This window comes from Bombus pyrosoma, linkage group LG7, assembly GCF_014825855.1.
Source record: "Bombus pyrosoma isolate SC7728 linkage group LG7, ASM1482585v1, whole genome shotgun sequence".
Lineage (NCBI taxonomy): Eukaryota > Metazoa > Arthropoda > Insecta > Hymenoptera > Apidae > Bombus > Bombus pyrosoma.
The window spans coordinates 3,262,457-3,278,665 of NC_057776.1; the positions used below are offsets into that span (position 1 = coordinate 3,262,457).

Genomic DNA, 16,209 nt, shown 5'->3' on the forward strand with positions numbered 1-16,209 from the left:
CAATTCTGTGTAATTATTTCAAAGTGACATACCATTAAAAATCCACGATATTTCTCTGTAATAATATATTTTTATATTTTAAGTATCAATAATTATAAACGATGGTATTTGATACTCGTAGAAATCTAGTATTTCGTTTGTTCCAGTTTATCCAGCTGGCAATCTGTAGATTCGGTTCTTGAACTGTCCTATCTCCATTCCCTGCCTCTCTCCGCCTCTGTTCGACTGCTGTCCGCAATCACTCAAACTTGATCTCATTTCCTTCGCACAATTGCACGACCGCAGCACGGGCAGACTTTTGCATACACGCACACTCTCTCAATAGTATCATGCACATGGTTGCCGCTAGCGATTTATTCGTGAAATGCAACCTTAAACCAGAACTTATGCATGTATTTTTCAACGGTACACAAGTTCAGGGGTAATACCTATATATATTTTAAACAACAATTTTCCTATATATAACTTGTTGTAACGAACGAAAATTGGGTAATTACATGATTACAATATATGTGTCACATTATTCCTCATTTCTAATGCTCCGTATCGACGCCCATGCATTTATCCTACGTACGTCCTGTGGTTCGAATAAGTGTTTAACTTATATGTGCATGTATGGTTGACCATGGAGTCGAAATAAAAGGCATATTAGACATCTGTTTCTGTCCAAGACATGTCAACTGACTTGGCTGAACCCGTCGTTCTACACCTAATTGTCTTAATGCCGACGTGATTTACTCCCCCGTGCCGTGTCACTTCTGACAATCACTTCTCGTATACGTATCAGCCATATACACGTAGTACGACCGCGTGTAAGTCTTCATTTTATTCGACATCAACCCGCTAACCCAGAGACGTCACGCTAACATTATGCGATACTTTTTTATCACATTCAACAATAATATACATTGTTCATAAAAATAATATTTCTTATTATCAATAATTTTTATGCGTCACTAATTATTCTGTAAAAAAATCTCATAATAATATCAGTAAAACATTTTTTTAATATCAGAAAAAACATACGCTAACAAACTTCAACGTTGCTCAATAGTCGCATTAATATCAATTTGTAATTTTTATACAAATTTTATAAATTTACAGCGGCGCATAATTTTAGGGATTTACTTTATATATTTTTTCATATAACTTTCATTTTGATTTCTTTTGAAAATGTTTTACACTTTAGTAGTCGGTAGATCCAGTTAAAGTAATCTGGTCGATCTATCATCTTATAAACACAATGAAAGATCTAAGATACACCTATAACAAGATCGTAAAATCGTGTTCACTTTAAATCCAGTTCCGCCAGTCGTTAAGAAACTTTAAACTGACGGCCGAAGCAGCGAACCCTTGCGCAAGGCGATTTTTTTTCTGATCGTCCCACGATCGTGAAACTGGATTGTACGGAAGGTCGCATGAAGCACATTGTCAGTGTATGGGTTGAAAAGAGACTAGTCGGTATGCCTCCTGAGAAACCACTCCTGGCTGGCAATTAAGGAACCAGCGAATGTATATGACCTGAGCTTGGTGAGGAAGAACGTCTAACTTCTTCTGTGTGTTCCAAGAAGAGCGAGATACCAGTGAAACATGCTCGCGCAATATATGGTATATTGAGTGTCCCGTCCATCTGTAGTTATTCCCCTCTTGTCCCTTCTGCATGTTGACTTTCGTGAAGTCGAGGTATTTTAACGATAAAAAATTTTACCAGAATTCATTTATCGGACGTGTAGGTCGAACAAGAACGCGCCACGACTATTGGTCAACATGAAGTTCGTTAGCGCGTGTTTTTCTCCCTTCCCATAACGGTTAACTGTTCCTCGGCTCGTGCACACGCACACGAACATCGTACACACCATGTTTTGCATCTGATTCGTTTGAATCGATATTCTTGCCTACTCACAGTCGTGGTTTAATCGCCACGTTACGGAGATTAATCGTTGGCTAGATACGAGAGACAAGTTATCTGGTAATGTATGTGTGTCGTGGCAAATTTACATGACGATGGTAGTAACACGATTTACGTAGGAAATACGAGGTTGATTAAAATATGTAATCGCTACTTTTAACGATATCGTTTCAAACAATTTTCATCCTTTTTATCCCATTTCTTTTTTAATTAGCAAATGCAAATGCTGGGAAATGCTTGGATAATTTAGTATCCCAACGACGCCACAATATACGTAATACCTTACGAGCAAAGTTATTTGTTAATCCTCGTTAAACGCCAAAAAAAGGGAATGTAACGCGAGTACATAACGCGATTGTCGGTAAAAATAAACTTGCAAAATACGATGGCGTGAATTACGTTTTCTAATTTAAATCTCATTTTATGTCACGCTTCTCGTGCTATCGTCTATAACGCTTCTACTTTATCTGTATTTTTCTTTCTAACTACAGGGGTATCGATTCATATTTGTCTCCCACGATACAACGTCGTATTTGAAATTTACATTTATTTCTAACCGTAATATTATTACCATATCATCATTCGTTTACGTCTCCGTTCAAATTAATCCCTTAAACGATCCTCAAACATTGTTAAAACCTCTAATAATTTCGTATATTCATCTAGAGGACATTGATCTATATTTATTCTCTAGATTACTCTCGAGTTTAATCCTAGCGGGGCTTCATCTCTTTCAGCTTAATCCCATCGTTACAAACGATTAGCAACATTATCTCTGGGCGATATAATATTTATCATTTCCATGACTGTAGAGGCGAAACCCGCAGAGCAGCGATGCAAACTACCATGCAGGTTCTATACATTACAGGTATAGTTTGAAAATATCCTTCAGCGCAGTGGAACGATACGATGGGGCGACGCTGGTAGCGGCAACCCCGCGCCGCGATGCTTGTGCGAGGCGAAGGTTGCTGCTGCGTAGACTCGGAGGGATGGTAGAGAGGCACAGACACAGAAGAGGGAAGAGGTCGTCGTGGAGCGAGTAGAGCGGTAGTGGCTCTGGCAGCAGCAACACGTAGTACACGGTAGCACCGCGACGAGGACGCACACGGCTCGTATCACGTCGCTTTGGTAGTTAGTAGTCGGTAGACTCGCTTCGAGCCAGTCTCACTTCGGTCCAGTGGCGCAGTCGCGTTACGCGTATACATTTTTTCGTATCTCCAACCACTACCAGCGGGGCATCACCATCGCTACACCACCACCACTACTACTACTACTACTACCAGCGTCGCTGTTACCACCGCTACCACCACCTGCATCGTCGAGCGTGTCAACATACACGTAAACGTCAGCAGGACTACCAAGCCACATCGGGTTGTTCCTGGAAAATAAGCAAGAGAACATTTACGAACATTTTCGAAACGGCGCGAGGTATGTAATATACTTACATTTTCTTCTTTTTCTTCAGAATTTCTTTCTCTATTATAATTCTCATGTCGATCCACGAGCGTGAAAATGGTGGACCTTTTACGTGCGCGGGTTCCGTGACGGAAGTGATCGCGCGTCGTCGATGAAGACGCGAAGCAATTTTCTTCTGGAGCACCGTCGTGTTTCGTTCTACACGCTCACCGTGTATTCCCATCGATTTTCCACGGCAAGACCCGCCCTGTAATTTACCGTTCTCTTTCTCTATAAGTATACCTTACTCTACCTCTCATTTCGCGCCTACGATTTGCAATCTAATTTTCATTTTTTTCAATTATAAGATATTAGATTTGGACATAATGTTGTATCTGTTGTGGAAACATTAATATAATTTTCTCGATTATCGAGGCGAGTCTGCAGATCCTTTTTTTCGGCGAGCGCGCTCGTGTTTGCCGTCGACGATCGATGGACTCTATCGGCTTCTCTCTTTCACCCTCTATCCACGAATCGTGGTTAGCCATTTCTTTCTAACGTAATACGCTTGTTAGACGGCCTCCCTCGATGGACCACGCGTCTTACGTATCGATTCTCGATAGAATAAGAAAATCGAAGCCCGATCGTTGTTCAGCATATTTTCACCAGACTTTTCTCATATGTCCTAATAGAAGTGTGCAGAAACGCTTTATTATTTTTCATACGAGTTTTTAATATTGATATAAATATATTTCTTACATTTATATGTGCAATCTATTGTAAATATCTCCTTATCATTTAAAAAATTTATTTTGTTTTTAAATTTGAAAAATTTTTAATCGCATTTTATTCGAAATAAAAAGAAATTTCGTAATAGACAATTGAATCATGTTTTTCACGTTCTGAGCTTATTGTTTACGTTCGATGTTCCTTGCGTATCGTTTTTCTCCTTGAAAGCGTAGAGACATCGGTCTGCATCTCGAATTACAACCGGCAAACCCCATGAACAGAAAGAATTCATTGGAAGGAACTTTGCCAACGCTTCGACCGACAGTTCTAAAGTAGTTTTAAGTTTTACACGAGAGATCGAATCTATTGTTGGAATTGAAAATAGCTATGAAGGTATTTGAACGTAGAATCTGATGTACCGTCAGAGTTTCTTCTAGAATTTTCTTTAACTTATTTTCATTTAAATTATTCCCTTTTTCTAATCTTATTTCTCATTTTTAAAAATTTTGAAATATAATTAGGCTTTAAGAAAACAAGATATAGATATTGCAAATATGACAGCATGAGTTCCACATTCAGATAGAAGATTCTTTTTGTACGTGACATAATATAGCATTTCATTCTCCATGAGTGAATTGTATGTTAGGATACAAATCCATTTATCTTAGTTAGAATTTCGGACAGTAAGAACATCATGTTAAAGATGAAATCTCTGGTTTTTTGAGTAGTTAAAACACCAGACATTAAACATTCTGTAATATAATTTTAGAGGAACCGGTATTCCCTATAAAAATGGTAATTACTTCATAAAGTATCCGAAATGATCTTCTTTTACCAAAGTTTTCTAAACGAAAACGTGGTAAAAAAACGCGTGGCGATATGACAGTACACTTAATGGATACACCACTTTGAAGATACCGTATTCCATAAAAAGGTACTATATACACAGTTCACGCGCATGGACTTATCACACATACATAGATACATCTCTCTCGGCTTTTTACGCAATAAGGTCTGCTTCTCGATATGAAAAGTGTAATACATGTTTATCTTGGATAGTACACAGGTTCCGTAGGATAGCCAATGATTAACGATTTTTTTTTCGAGCTGTATGCGTCACCCTCTGTACGTTCGTGTGTTAATTCATTAAAGGATATCGAGTAGGCGACATGATGTTGCAACAACCCTTTGAAGCAGATAACACTTGAGAAAAACACGTCGGTCCGGATATCGACCATTTTTTTTTCTTCATTCCCCTTTCCTCGATGATAAATTCAGTTGCACCCAGTTTAGACGAAAATGGTAACAATAAGATTATTCGTTAGTAGCTTTCTTTCTTCTCGCAAAATGTTACCGTAATTCGCTACTTTACTACGCGTTCTCTAAACATGTGCACCGGTGTTCCTAAAAACTTTTTCCCTAAAAGTTTTTAACTAGCGATTTCAAAGTCCAAGGAACAAATGTTCCAACTTTTATTTAGCAGATGGCATTGACAATAGATGTTAAATTAACTCTCATGGAGGGTTGGCGTTGGCAGTTTGATAATGTTAATAAAACATAATGTGTATGTATGTGTATGCTTCGATGATAAGTGATACTTGCTTGATAGTGGTAACGTGAGGTATCAAGAAGCTACTCTCAGTCATGATTTGCTGGTTTCACTGGTTTCACTGGGTGAATTATATGCGGAAGATGGGAATTTGCAAACGAGAAAGGTACTTAAAAAAGTAAGAAATTACATCGTTCAGAATTATTAGACTGTTCGTATAAACGTTTTCACCGGGCGACGAAATAAATATTCAAAGCTTTCTCAGGGAAAGCGAGTCTCTTAATTGTTTCGATTAATGTAGTACAAAAAGTTTCGTCGCCAATATCACGTGGAAATTATAAGAAACGCGCAATTATAAATAATATATTTTCTTTATCTTGTATCTGTGTTTCTAACAACTTTTTGAAACTTATCTTTCTTTCTGTACCATAATAAAACTATGGATGTTTATCTCTTCTTTCGATATTTTCTTTCCAGTTAAAAAATTTTGATCTATTATTGAATACATTAGAAGATGAGAGTTAGCTTAAACTTAAACCAACTAAAATATCAAATTTTCATGATTCTTTTTTGCAACAACTAAAGTATGTATACAGGCTAAGTTGTAATCGTATATAAAAAAGAGTTTCGATTCTGGTGGATCGTCGCGAGCGTCTAACATGGCGGAGACCCTGACAAAAAAGCGTATTTGTGTGACTGATATCGTGAGAGAAATTATCACCGATGGAAAAAAAGGAGGGTTGACGCGCTTCGCCATCGCCAGCGAATTAAGTTACACGAGAGCAATTTGAGGGGAAATTGCGTGCAATATTTGCCATTGCCGTGATGGAATCATATTACGTGCGAGAAAGAGGGTTAGGGAGGGAGGAAAGTAAAAAGGGAGGGAAAAAGAAGAGAAGCACGGGATCTCGACAACATGTGAGCAATTCGCGACGTCGTGTTTTATCGTGTCGGAAAAGGTTTCACGATGATACTGTGACATGCATATTTTTCACGGGATCTCGAAAGATTCGGCTTCGCCCACGGAAAACTGTCTCGATTTTCTTTCGTAGTATATAGTACACGCGAATAACAGGATAGCTTGATATATGAATCTTGAGGCACGAGTGACACTCTTTTTCTGATTTCCTGCTTATCGTAATGTCTATGTTTATTCTTAGTGCCACTGACATTTGTACCTCCTCTGAAGCAGATTAAAATTATAACGCGACTTGAAGCATAACGCTGAAATTCGCTGATAATTAAAGTTCAAAGTAAAATACAAATTGGTATTCATGATCTTTGTATATGAAGACTATTTATCCATATGTTAATGTTATTAACTTCTTAATTATCGTGTACAAAGGCATAGATAAATTCTTGTGCTTATTCTCCTAACATCCAAAATTAGATACAATTTTTTCAAATTTTGCTTTTCAAAGAAAAAATGTAAATCAGTTTGTCTACACGTAATTTTACATAAAACTAGTTTATTTATTTAATTTTTAGATACCCTGTATAATTTATCGTATTTATCGTATTACATCGTGGATTAAAGCTGATTTCGTGTAAGTCTGAGGGTCTATTAAAAATGTGAATGCATTTAGACGTATCATGACCGTATTACCACGCTATATTTCCCTCTTTAATTAACCTCAATTTGTGTTACATGTGGCGACATAGTTGCCGCCAATTTGCAAGCATCTCGCGTTCCCCGAGCAGTTTATCGTATCGACAGTATCGTACGAATCGCGCTGCTAAATTGTCAGCAAGACATATAGGCTTGAGGGCGGTGTGCGATCGAGGTTCATTGTCAGCACCATATCCAGATAGCATATCATGCGTATAACCATACGAGTTTCTTGCTGGAATAGGTTTCTATTGAAAAAGCTCATTTGTGATAGTTTCGTAATTCGAGCCGGACTATTTTCCCCTCTTCTGACAAAGAAGAGAATAGAGAACGAAAAAAAGTCCAATAAATGAAGGAAATGGTTGACATAATATCCTTGTTAAACAGGAGTATTTGAATTCAAATGTTCCTCTGTTTCTTCACATATAGAAAAAAAAGAGGAAAAGTAGGTAATTTTTTTCATGTGGATAGGACATGTTGAAGTACATTTTAATTTAATCGGTTTTAATATAACGTTTAATAGTTTCTCTATTTTGGTCTTAAAATTCGGAATGATATTCTTTCATCAAGATATAAAAATGTATTGAAGGATATATACATATCATTCTTATATTCTACAAGTTAGAAACATTTAAAGAAACGTTCGATTATTTATACATTACAGTAACACAAATCATGACATCCGAAATTTGATTGATGCACATTCGATCACGGGCGATTCGTACACATGTCAGCACCGGGCGTTTATCTGAAAAAACGCGTAATATTCTATTTAATCGATTCTAGACATTTCCAAGAATATAAACTTATGTAAATAAATTAACCTTCCTTTCCTTTCTCTTTTTCTACATTATGCATTAGCCCTTTTCATGTTTGACAAGAACTTCCGTCCGAGAGTCTTCCGTTAAGAGATCCTAACCTCTTAGAATTTCAATGTTCCCATAGATATTCATGATATTCCTTTTCCGCTTTTCGTCAACTATTTTTATTCAGAAAACGTGGACGAAAACCGGTTTCATAAAATACTACATTCTTACACTCGAAAATTTGTTAAAATGTCGATTACCTCTTGATTCTGACAAGGTCAGTTATGCAGTTAACTTGCTCGATAATTTATCGACCGAGCGTGTTAATAGATTCGATCCACGAAACTTGCTATCTGGCTATTGTAGTTTAACTCTTTAAATACGGGTATATTTCCATAAATCGTTCCTAATCATATAATATAAACACAAAGCTATAATTATTTGTATAATTATCATAAAATAGAGTCTTCAATAAGCGATTCTTTCATCTCAAAATCATTTAAGATTTTAATACTGCTCACTGAAATTTTCGTTTTGTCGTCCATTGACGAAAGCCACATTTAAAAGGATTAAACATTTGTATCCGAGATTCAACGATATCAATTGAGATTTCTTCGATCGACATGTTACTGCTTTTTCAATGAAGCCTTTCTTTTTGTTTGCGTGGCTAGGAACACATTCATGCATCGAGTGTTTGCGATGTAAATCATCGCGCGGGCGAAACATTTCGTCTCCTGGACTGTCGCAAAGGACGTAGATGTCACATACAGTAGAAAATGCGGTTTTACTCGTGGATATATTGTATGTAAATGGCGCACAGTTTACGTCGTTCCGTTTCTCTTTCCCTTTATAATAAACGTCTTAGCTTCCTATTCCCCTTCTCCATCGGGGCGAAATGTATTCGTTCTGTCCGGGGTTTTAACCCTTTCACCAAGCATTACAGCCAGGCGCAATATATAACGCGTAATAGCTACAAGTGAACACTTTTCACGCCCGAGGAATAACCTCCTTTTCCGAATTACTTTGCGAGGACGATTCATCCGGCAACCATCTTGAAATTTCGTTGACAGAACTAAGAACACACAGATTGCATGCGATGTTTGTGTTATTATTTGAACTCTATACAACAGTAGCTACAAAAAATATTTGCACGTACCATTATTTTCTAATAAAGCGTTTGTTATCAGATTCTATATTTGAACCTATCAGAAGACAAATTGATTAATCCCATTTTTTATAAAATTCTCCATTTTATTGCGCAAGTATACAAGGTATCGTATATGAAATCCTGTAATAAAGTAGAATCCCTTAACAAATCGGTGAAACGTATTCCGGTTATTTTGATTTCACTAATGTTAACGCGATATCTTTATTTGGTTAAAGATAATCTTCCGCTATTCAAACATTCCTTTTCCCGTGCTTCCTCTAATAGGAAGTATATAAATCTCATATAAACACTAAAAGCTATCCTACTGAAAACCTACAGTTAGAGTACAACAGGCAAAAAGTAAAAATACTTTGTACAATTAAAATTATAAATCTTCTTGTTTTATTCTACTTATGTAACAAAAGTTACAAATCTATGAATTGTCATTCGTCATAGAATTATAGGTTAGTAAGTAATTATATATGAGACCTATGTTAATGACTTCATATATCGATAACCTTTCCAACCATTCCAAACATTAAGTTAAGTATCACAATTAAAAAATCGAAAAAGGAATAGTACTTTTTTACAAGTTAGGGGATTGTATCGAAACCTTAACGAGAATTTCGCCTTGTAACAGCGAAACATCAGAGGTGAAACGACGAGGTGGCTTGTTGCTCATAGGGGATAGAAAAGAGAGAAGAGTCGGCGAAGCTTCCCCGGTTCTCTCGAATAGCCGGAAGACACGGTACCGGAAATACCACGGTATGTAAACGGTCGCTCCTTCTTTTCCTTCTTTCCTCGTTTCGTGATCTTTTTCTAGCCGCTGCAAGGAAAATGGATCGTCTCGTAACGATCTCACCGTAAGACGCTTCTTATCCAGGCTTAACGCGACTCTCTTCCACTTTTTCCCCCCTTTTTTCTCTCTCTCTCTCTCTCTTCTCTTTTCCGTTTTCTTCGTCGTTTACCTTCACATCACCTTTTCTTTTTCGCTTCCCTCCAAATCCTACGACAGCAACGTGCCGCTGGCATCGAGGTGCCGATCGTATCTCGCAGATACGGCCTTATCGGAAGCATCTAGATTCCAAGTCGGCTCGCTTAACGCTCGCCAAATAATCGCTCGCTCGCGCCCTCTTCTCGACTCTACTTCTGGTCAGTTGTCTTGGTTTTTAAACGAGATCCCCTAGCTTGGTGATCTGGTTACCGGTTTTGCAGGCTCGACCCTCGATTCCATCAAATGCTCTTCGTGGCTGTAGTAATTACGATTATTATCGTTGGTGTTATGTTATAGTAGAGATGTTGTGAGGTTAGGTTGCGAATATTCACCGGAGGAGGGCGAGGGAGCTCTGACGAGTAAAATGCAAAAATACTGGTCATAAGGCGCGAAGTTCATTGTTTCCGCAGTCATTGACGAAATCAATTTAATGATTCACGTGTAAGTAACTGAATGTTCGTCAAATAGCTAATTTACTTTAATGAGCATCTACTTTAATGGTGTCTGTACAACATAGGTACTTCAGTCTGGTAAATGAATTTTCAATACATATTCTCTAAAACTCAAAACAATTCCTCCTATCATAGAATAGAATAGTGCAAATATAGCTATAAAAATAAAATTTTACATTCGATAAAACGTAAGTGATGCATCGGTGGCGAAGATGGTAAAATATATCGTTGGAGTTTATCACGGTAACAACAAATCGGTAATTTTAATAATTTCAACACGTTGGTATCGCATGTAAATGAAAGATGCACGCGTGCTTGAAATTACCGTGGTAAATATTAATTTTCTCCGGCAACATCGCGCAATTTCGTATCGTTTTGCTGCCAAATTAAGGGGAATGCATGGTAACTTCGTTAAGACGTCGTGCAGCACGGCACGGCATCCCAATTAACCAGAGATAATTAATTGGGATCTATTGTTCCAATTGCATATTAATGTCAATTTGCATGGACGAGTTCCTCGTCATCCCTTTCGCGACTTAAGTGTCCCCAGACGTAGATGTATATAGATGAAATTGCAACCGCGTTTCCAACGAGCAGCATCGTTTCGTTTTAAAACGACCGCAGCGAAGATAATGTCAAGTGTCGTGTGCCGTGGAATCTCGAAATTTCGTTCGCCATTCTTCCTCCAATTCTTCGTCGAATTAATCTTTCTGTCGAATCTTTTGAAGGGCGTAATTTCATTTATTTTTCATCTTTTTTATTTGAAGCACTTTAAACTGAAATTAAGAGAAATTGCATTAGTGTATAATATAATGGTGTAACAATAAATGGAAGAAGGAAAGTGGAAGATGATGTAGCAAGTTGTGAATGAAAGGGAATGAAACAATTAGTAGACATAAAAGCTACACGCTTTATATAACAATGTTGCGAATATATAGTTGAAATTTTGAGAGAAAATTGTGTTTAAAGTTCAGTACTTTGTACGCACTGAAGATGTACTTGCACGTAATATTACTTACTGATGACACATATGTAATCTAAAATTGTGGTAGGGAAACATATTCGGTTAGTAAGTAGAAAGGCTCGAGTTTAAGTTACTTTGGTAGATATTTGGATAATAAAATGAACTGGTTCCTTAGAAGTTCGAAAGTATCTTTCCATCGCAAAGTGAATGTTATTAATACGCAATATAATTTAAATGTATAGAGCAATTACATACTAATATCATTTGGAAAGAAAATAATTAAATATAACAGAGAAAAAATTTGACACTAGAATATACTAGATAGAAACATCAATGGCGCACTATTAGAGTATATACATTAGCACACGTACAAGTCACTGATTGGACTAAAAGAGCCAAGTTCTCTAATAGTGGAGCATTTAACCCTAGAAAGACCTCTCTAGCTTCCCGGGTCACTTGAGACCGCTTAAATTGTATCCACTTAGAATGAAATAGATTTACATCGACCACAACCTAACTACACAAAACAACTTCCTATCAAACACATAAATATATACTCATTTCCCTGCAGATTGATCATTCTAACAGCTCAACGAAATTGTTTTAGCAACGTTTAACGAAACTCATCCGTTCAACTCCTTTTCTCTGTTTCCTTTTTCTTTTCACTATAACAGCAACTCAACCAGAACCGCAAAAGACGATTAATAATTGAAGAAAACCGAGTCCCGGGTAATCCACAGATCCAGAGACTCTCAGTAGTCTCCCAACAGGGAAACGAAAACGGCGAGGAAAGGAAAACGTAGGGGACAGGGTTCACAATGCGCCGGAAGAGGCGAGCAAAGAGGCCAACGGAAGAAAGATTCTGTCGCTGGGCTCGCGAAACGAACGACGCGGATAAATGATTCACCGGGTCGCTGCGAGCATTTGCGTTTCCGCGCCTCGTCCCCCGAGCATTTCTTCCTCGTTCTTCTTCCTCTTCTTCCTTTTTCAAACACTCCCGGACAAATTTGTATTTCGCCGGAGAAAACCAGGTTCTCCTTAAGAGACGACGGGAAGAAACGAGTAAGAGAGAAGAAAAGGAGGCTTTGCAAGAGGAATAAGAGGGACGTCGAGGAGACACATGTACCGGATGGACCGGATATAGGGGCTGAAGGGCGGAAATTGAAGATTCTTAGGGCAGGAGAGAGGAATTTATTGTGTCATCAGTAGCAATTACGCGGAATCGCGAAATTACATGGCGACGGTAGGCTGTAGATTTCTTTGTGATGATGTGCACTGACCCGGATTTTCGATGTTTGCTTCGACAAGCGAACGGAAAAGGGGAAGAAGAAGAAAAGAGGGGGGAGGAAGTCCCCTTTGGACTCCTGCGAACTTTCTTGTACTCTCGATTAAATTGATCTTATCGAAGGCCGCGACATGCTGAAATTCCACTCCCCCTCCACTCCCGATCCGACTTCGGCTATGATCGGCAAGAAAACGGGAAACGATTTCCGCCTTATGAGTCCGTTTACTGTTGTACATAAAGATGGATCTTCATGTGACTCGATGATGAATTTTACCCTACTCGAGTAGGGTACTCCTAAAAATATTCCTTATCTTTCGGAAGATTAATGAACGAGGAGATGCTTTTTTTGACATAGTTATGATACTTTGGTTATTTTGGAATCTTTTTTGTGAAGTCTTTTTGTCGCTGCCTTTTTTTGGTAATAGAATATTTCTAATGAATTTATGATGGTTTATTATCACTCTTATCACTTTCAGAATACATGATCATTAATTTTAGATTTATCTTTCAATAGCGTTTTGTTTTATTTTTAGTTTCTGCTTGAAACTAAGTGCATGACCGTTTTAAAAAAAATATTTATTACTTCCCGGTGAGAAGTTTGTTTTTATTCTGTATAATGAATGACTCGCATATGAAGCAAATCAGTAAGTATCCTTGATATCCGTTTTTCGATAAGTAGTGAAAACGGTTGCTCGAAAAACCTGATGTATCAGTATACTGAAAAAAAGGAAGTCGCAATAGCACACCGATACGAATTATCTTTAACCTCTGCCGAACGCGTGATTCTTTCCTCTTGCCTTGTCAAATATAGTCGAAATATATTTTTACTACCTTATAGCAGTCTTAATGTAGACAGATGATTTCTTAAAATTATTCAAGTTATTATAAATCAAATAATTTCATCAAATGTCCTTCCTGGACAAATTGTAGTGCATTGGAATTATTAAAAAAAAAGAATATATTCATGTACAGTCGTCATTTTGAATACTTGTACCAGCATTGATCTTGGCTAACTTTTCGCCTTGAAATACTCTACCAGATTGTAAATAAAAAAAAAATCAAATAATTATGAAAAAATATAATACAAAACAACATAAAAAAATGAAAAAAACTAATAGGATCAAACGGAATTTTTGATAAAATATAGATTTCTGCGAAACGAGTTCTAAAAAAAAGAGGAAGAAGAGGAAAGAAATAAAAACTTCATTTCAGAAAATTTTCTAAGTAGTAAATTATATTGTCCGAAATAAAAAAAAAGAAAAATGAAATACACTGGAAAAAATTTTGATTGCCGACCTGGTACTAAACTAGCAACGCGAGCTGCAGATGCTCGGCGAATGACCAGGCTATTGGACATCATTGCTTTCGGTGGTAACACGGTGTTACAATCTGATGCAGTTCGTCCGTGTCGGTAATCGTGGTCGCAACACGCGTAAAAACAGCGAAATAGGTGGCACTTAGGCAGCTCGGTACATCGACGATTCGTAATATTTTATTATTCATTTCCGTCCATGAATTATTCACGTGAACAAGAATATAGGGGGCTGGCTAACAGAAAAACTGTGGATGATATTCAAGCTCATTATTTTATAAGCGTTATAATACTTCTCTTAGGAACAGATTTTTCAAGTCCATCCTCTATGTCTCTGCCTTATACTCCACATTTGCATATTTCGTACAGAAACGATGCAAGAGAAAGTTTTAATTGGACATACCCTCGCAGACAATACTCGATAACAGTTTCGTATACCGAAATACTTTCGTAAATATATGTATTACTGCTGAAAAGCATCGGGATACTTGTTAACTTTTGATAAGATTTACTTCAAATAACGTTACGGATGAATCAAACGGCAATGATTTTATTCTTTGCGATCATCATAACTACATTTAATAGTAGGAAAATTTAAAAGAAGTGCACATACATAACGTACAAAAATACATAGAATATTTAAAATATAACGCATCTGTTAAAATATTTGGAAGCCAGAAATAAATTTTTATTTAGATTTCATTTCTTTAGTTGTATCAATAAAAATTAGAATTTGTAGAAACATCTACAGTCTAATGATTATAAAATAATGACATAAATTTAGTTCGGTTCACTTGTAATTTAATAATAATTGCAATAGATTTTGTTGAAAACAAATAAATATCCGAATAATTTTTTACATAGCGTACATAACTGATTCTTTCTTTCTTTACCTCTTGAAGTGGAAAAGGAAAAAAATATAGATGGATAAGGGAAAATCGGATTTTTACATATAATGCAAGCAGATGAGAGTAGTAGATTTGAGTGAATACGGCTTTGAGCGGCATGCACGCCTCCACTTGGCCATTTATCCGGGCCACGGGCAGAAATGGCCCTTTACAGCACGGCTAGCCCGGTAATATACAAGAAAGGAGAAACTGGTAACTAAAAATATACGGGTACACCGGGGCTTGCAACGAGCCCGACTTCAAAGAAATGGATGGCCTTCAAAGGCCACTCGCGGATGGTTACGTGCGAATTTTTTAGGATCAACGACTACGTTTGTATGATGGCGGCGCCTACCGGACAAAAATATTTTCCCACCGTTTCGTTTGCTCTAGGCGCTCGTTCACTCTGTTAGCTTCGATCGAGTAACGATTCTACTGGGATAGTTTCTATCCCGAGAGCACTCGGTTGTCTCTTTGTTTTTGATTGTTACATGAATGTGCTATAACAGAATTTTTTTGGACTTGGTGTATTTGATGGTTAATTTCACCGAAGATGTTAGGTTATTTCAAATTAGGTTCAATTAAAAGCTGTGTTTTCTATGGAATCGGATTCATTAATATAGTTGTTCTTTAGTTTTCTTCATAGTAAAAAGATGAATTTTTTTTACTTCATAGTAAAAATAAGTATTGAACAAAACATCACTATTAGTATTGTTAAGAGTATAATCAACTTTCTACTGATTACCCATAATACCCGTTCAATTATACCGCATCAGCCGTACCATAAATGTCCATATTAACCAAGTTTCATCGCCATCTAATGACTTCGATATCCACGGGCTAATCCGCGTCCAAATACAGGCAGGAAACTGCACACGGGATGCAATAACGACTGTATATTCCTGTTGTCCTAAGATCAACTCGTATCACGATTACGCACGTCTTGATTCACCATGAAGGTACATATGTGCAGTAAAGAAATGAGATAAGGTAAATAGCCAAACTAGCCAGGGAAATGTATTCAGAAGATTTCAGTAATCTCTAGGTAATCAAGTAACATTATTGGGCTATTTGTCTATCTCACTGAGGATGTATAGCTAGTGGAAGCGATATAGCGTGGTCATAAATTAAAGCGTTAGGTGGCGACAGTTATCGATGTGGAGCTACCATA

The 16,209-nt window shown here is 37.2% G+C and overlaps 2 protein-coding genes and 1 long non-coding RNA gene across 3 annotated transcripts in view; 1 reads left to right on the forward strand and 2 right to left on the reverse strand.

The window, feature by feature from the left end:
• Positions 1-50: 50 nt before the first annotated feature.
• LOC122569272 lies at positions 51-2,750 on the reverse strand. The gene is made up of 2 exons (XR_006317390.1): positions 498-2,750; positions 51-371 (listed from the first exon to the last, which is right to left on the reverse strand). It is a non-coding gene; the product is annotated as an uncharacterized LOC122569272 (long non-coding RNA).
• A 227-nt stretch (positions 2,751-2,977) lies between these two features.
• LOC122569264 overlaps positions 2,978-16,209 on the forward strand; it is a 41,825-nt gene continuing 28,593 nt past the window's right edge. Inside the window, exon 1 of the mRNA XM_043730048.1 lies at positions 2,978-3,337. The gene's annotated coding sequence lies outside the window, so the exon portion shown is untranslated. The remainder of the gene's footprint in view (positions 3,338-16,209) is intronic.
• LOC122569265 overlaps positions 11,347-16,209 on the reverse strand; it is a 35,877-nt gene continuing 31,014 nt past the window's right edge. Inside the window, exon 4 of the mRNA XM_043730054.1 lies at positions 11,347-11,366. Within this exon, the coding sequence (XP_043585989.1) occupies positions 11,362-11,366 (5 nt within the window). The 3' untranslated portion in view covers positions 11,347-11,361. The remainder of the gene's footprint in view (positions 11,367-16,209) is intronic.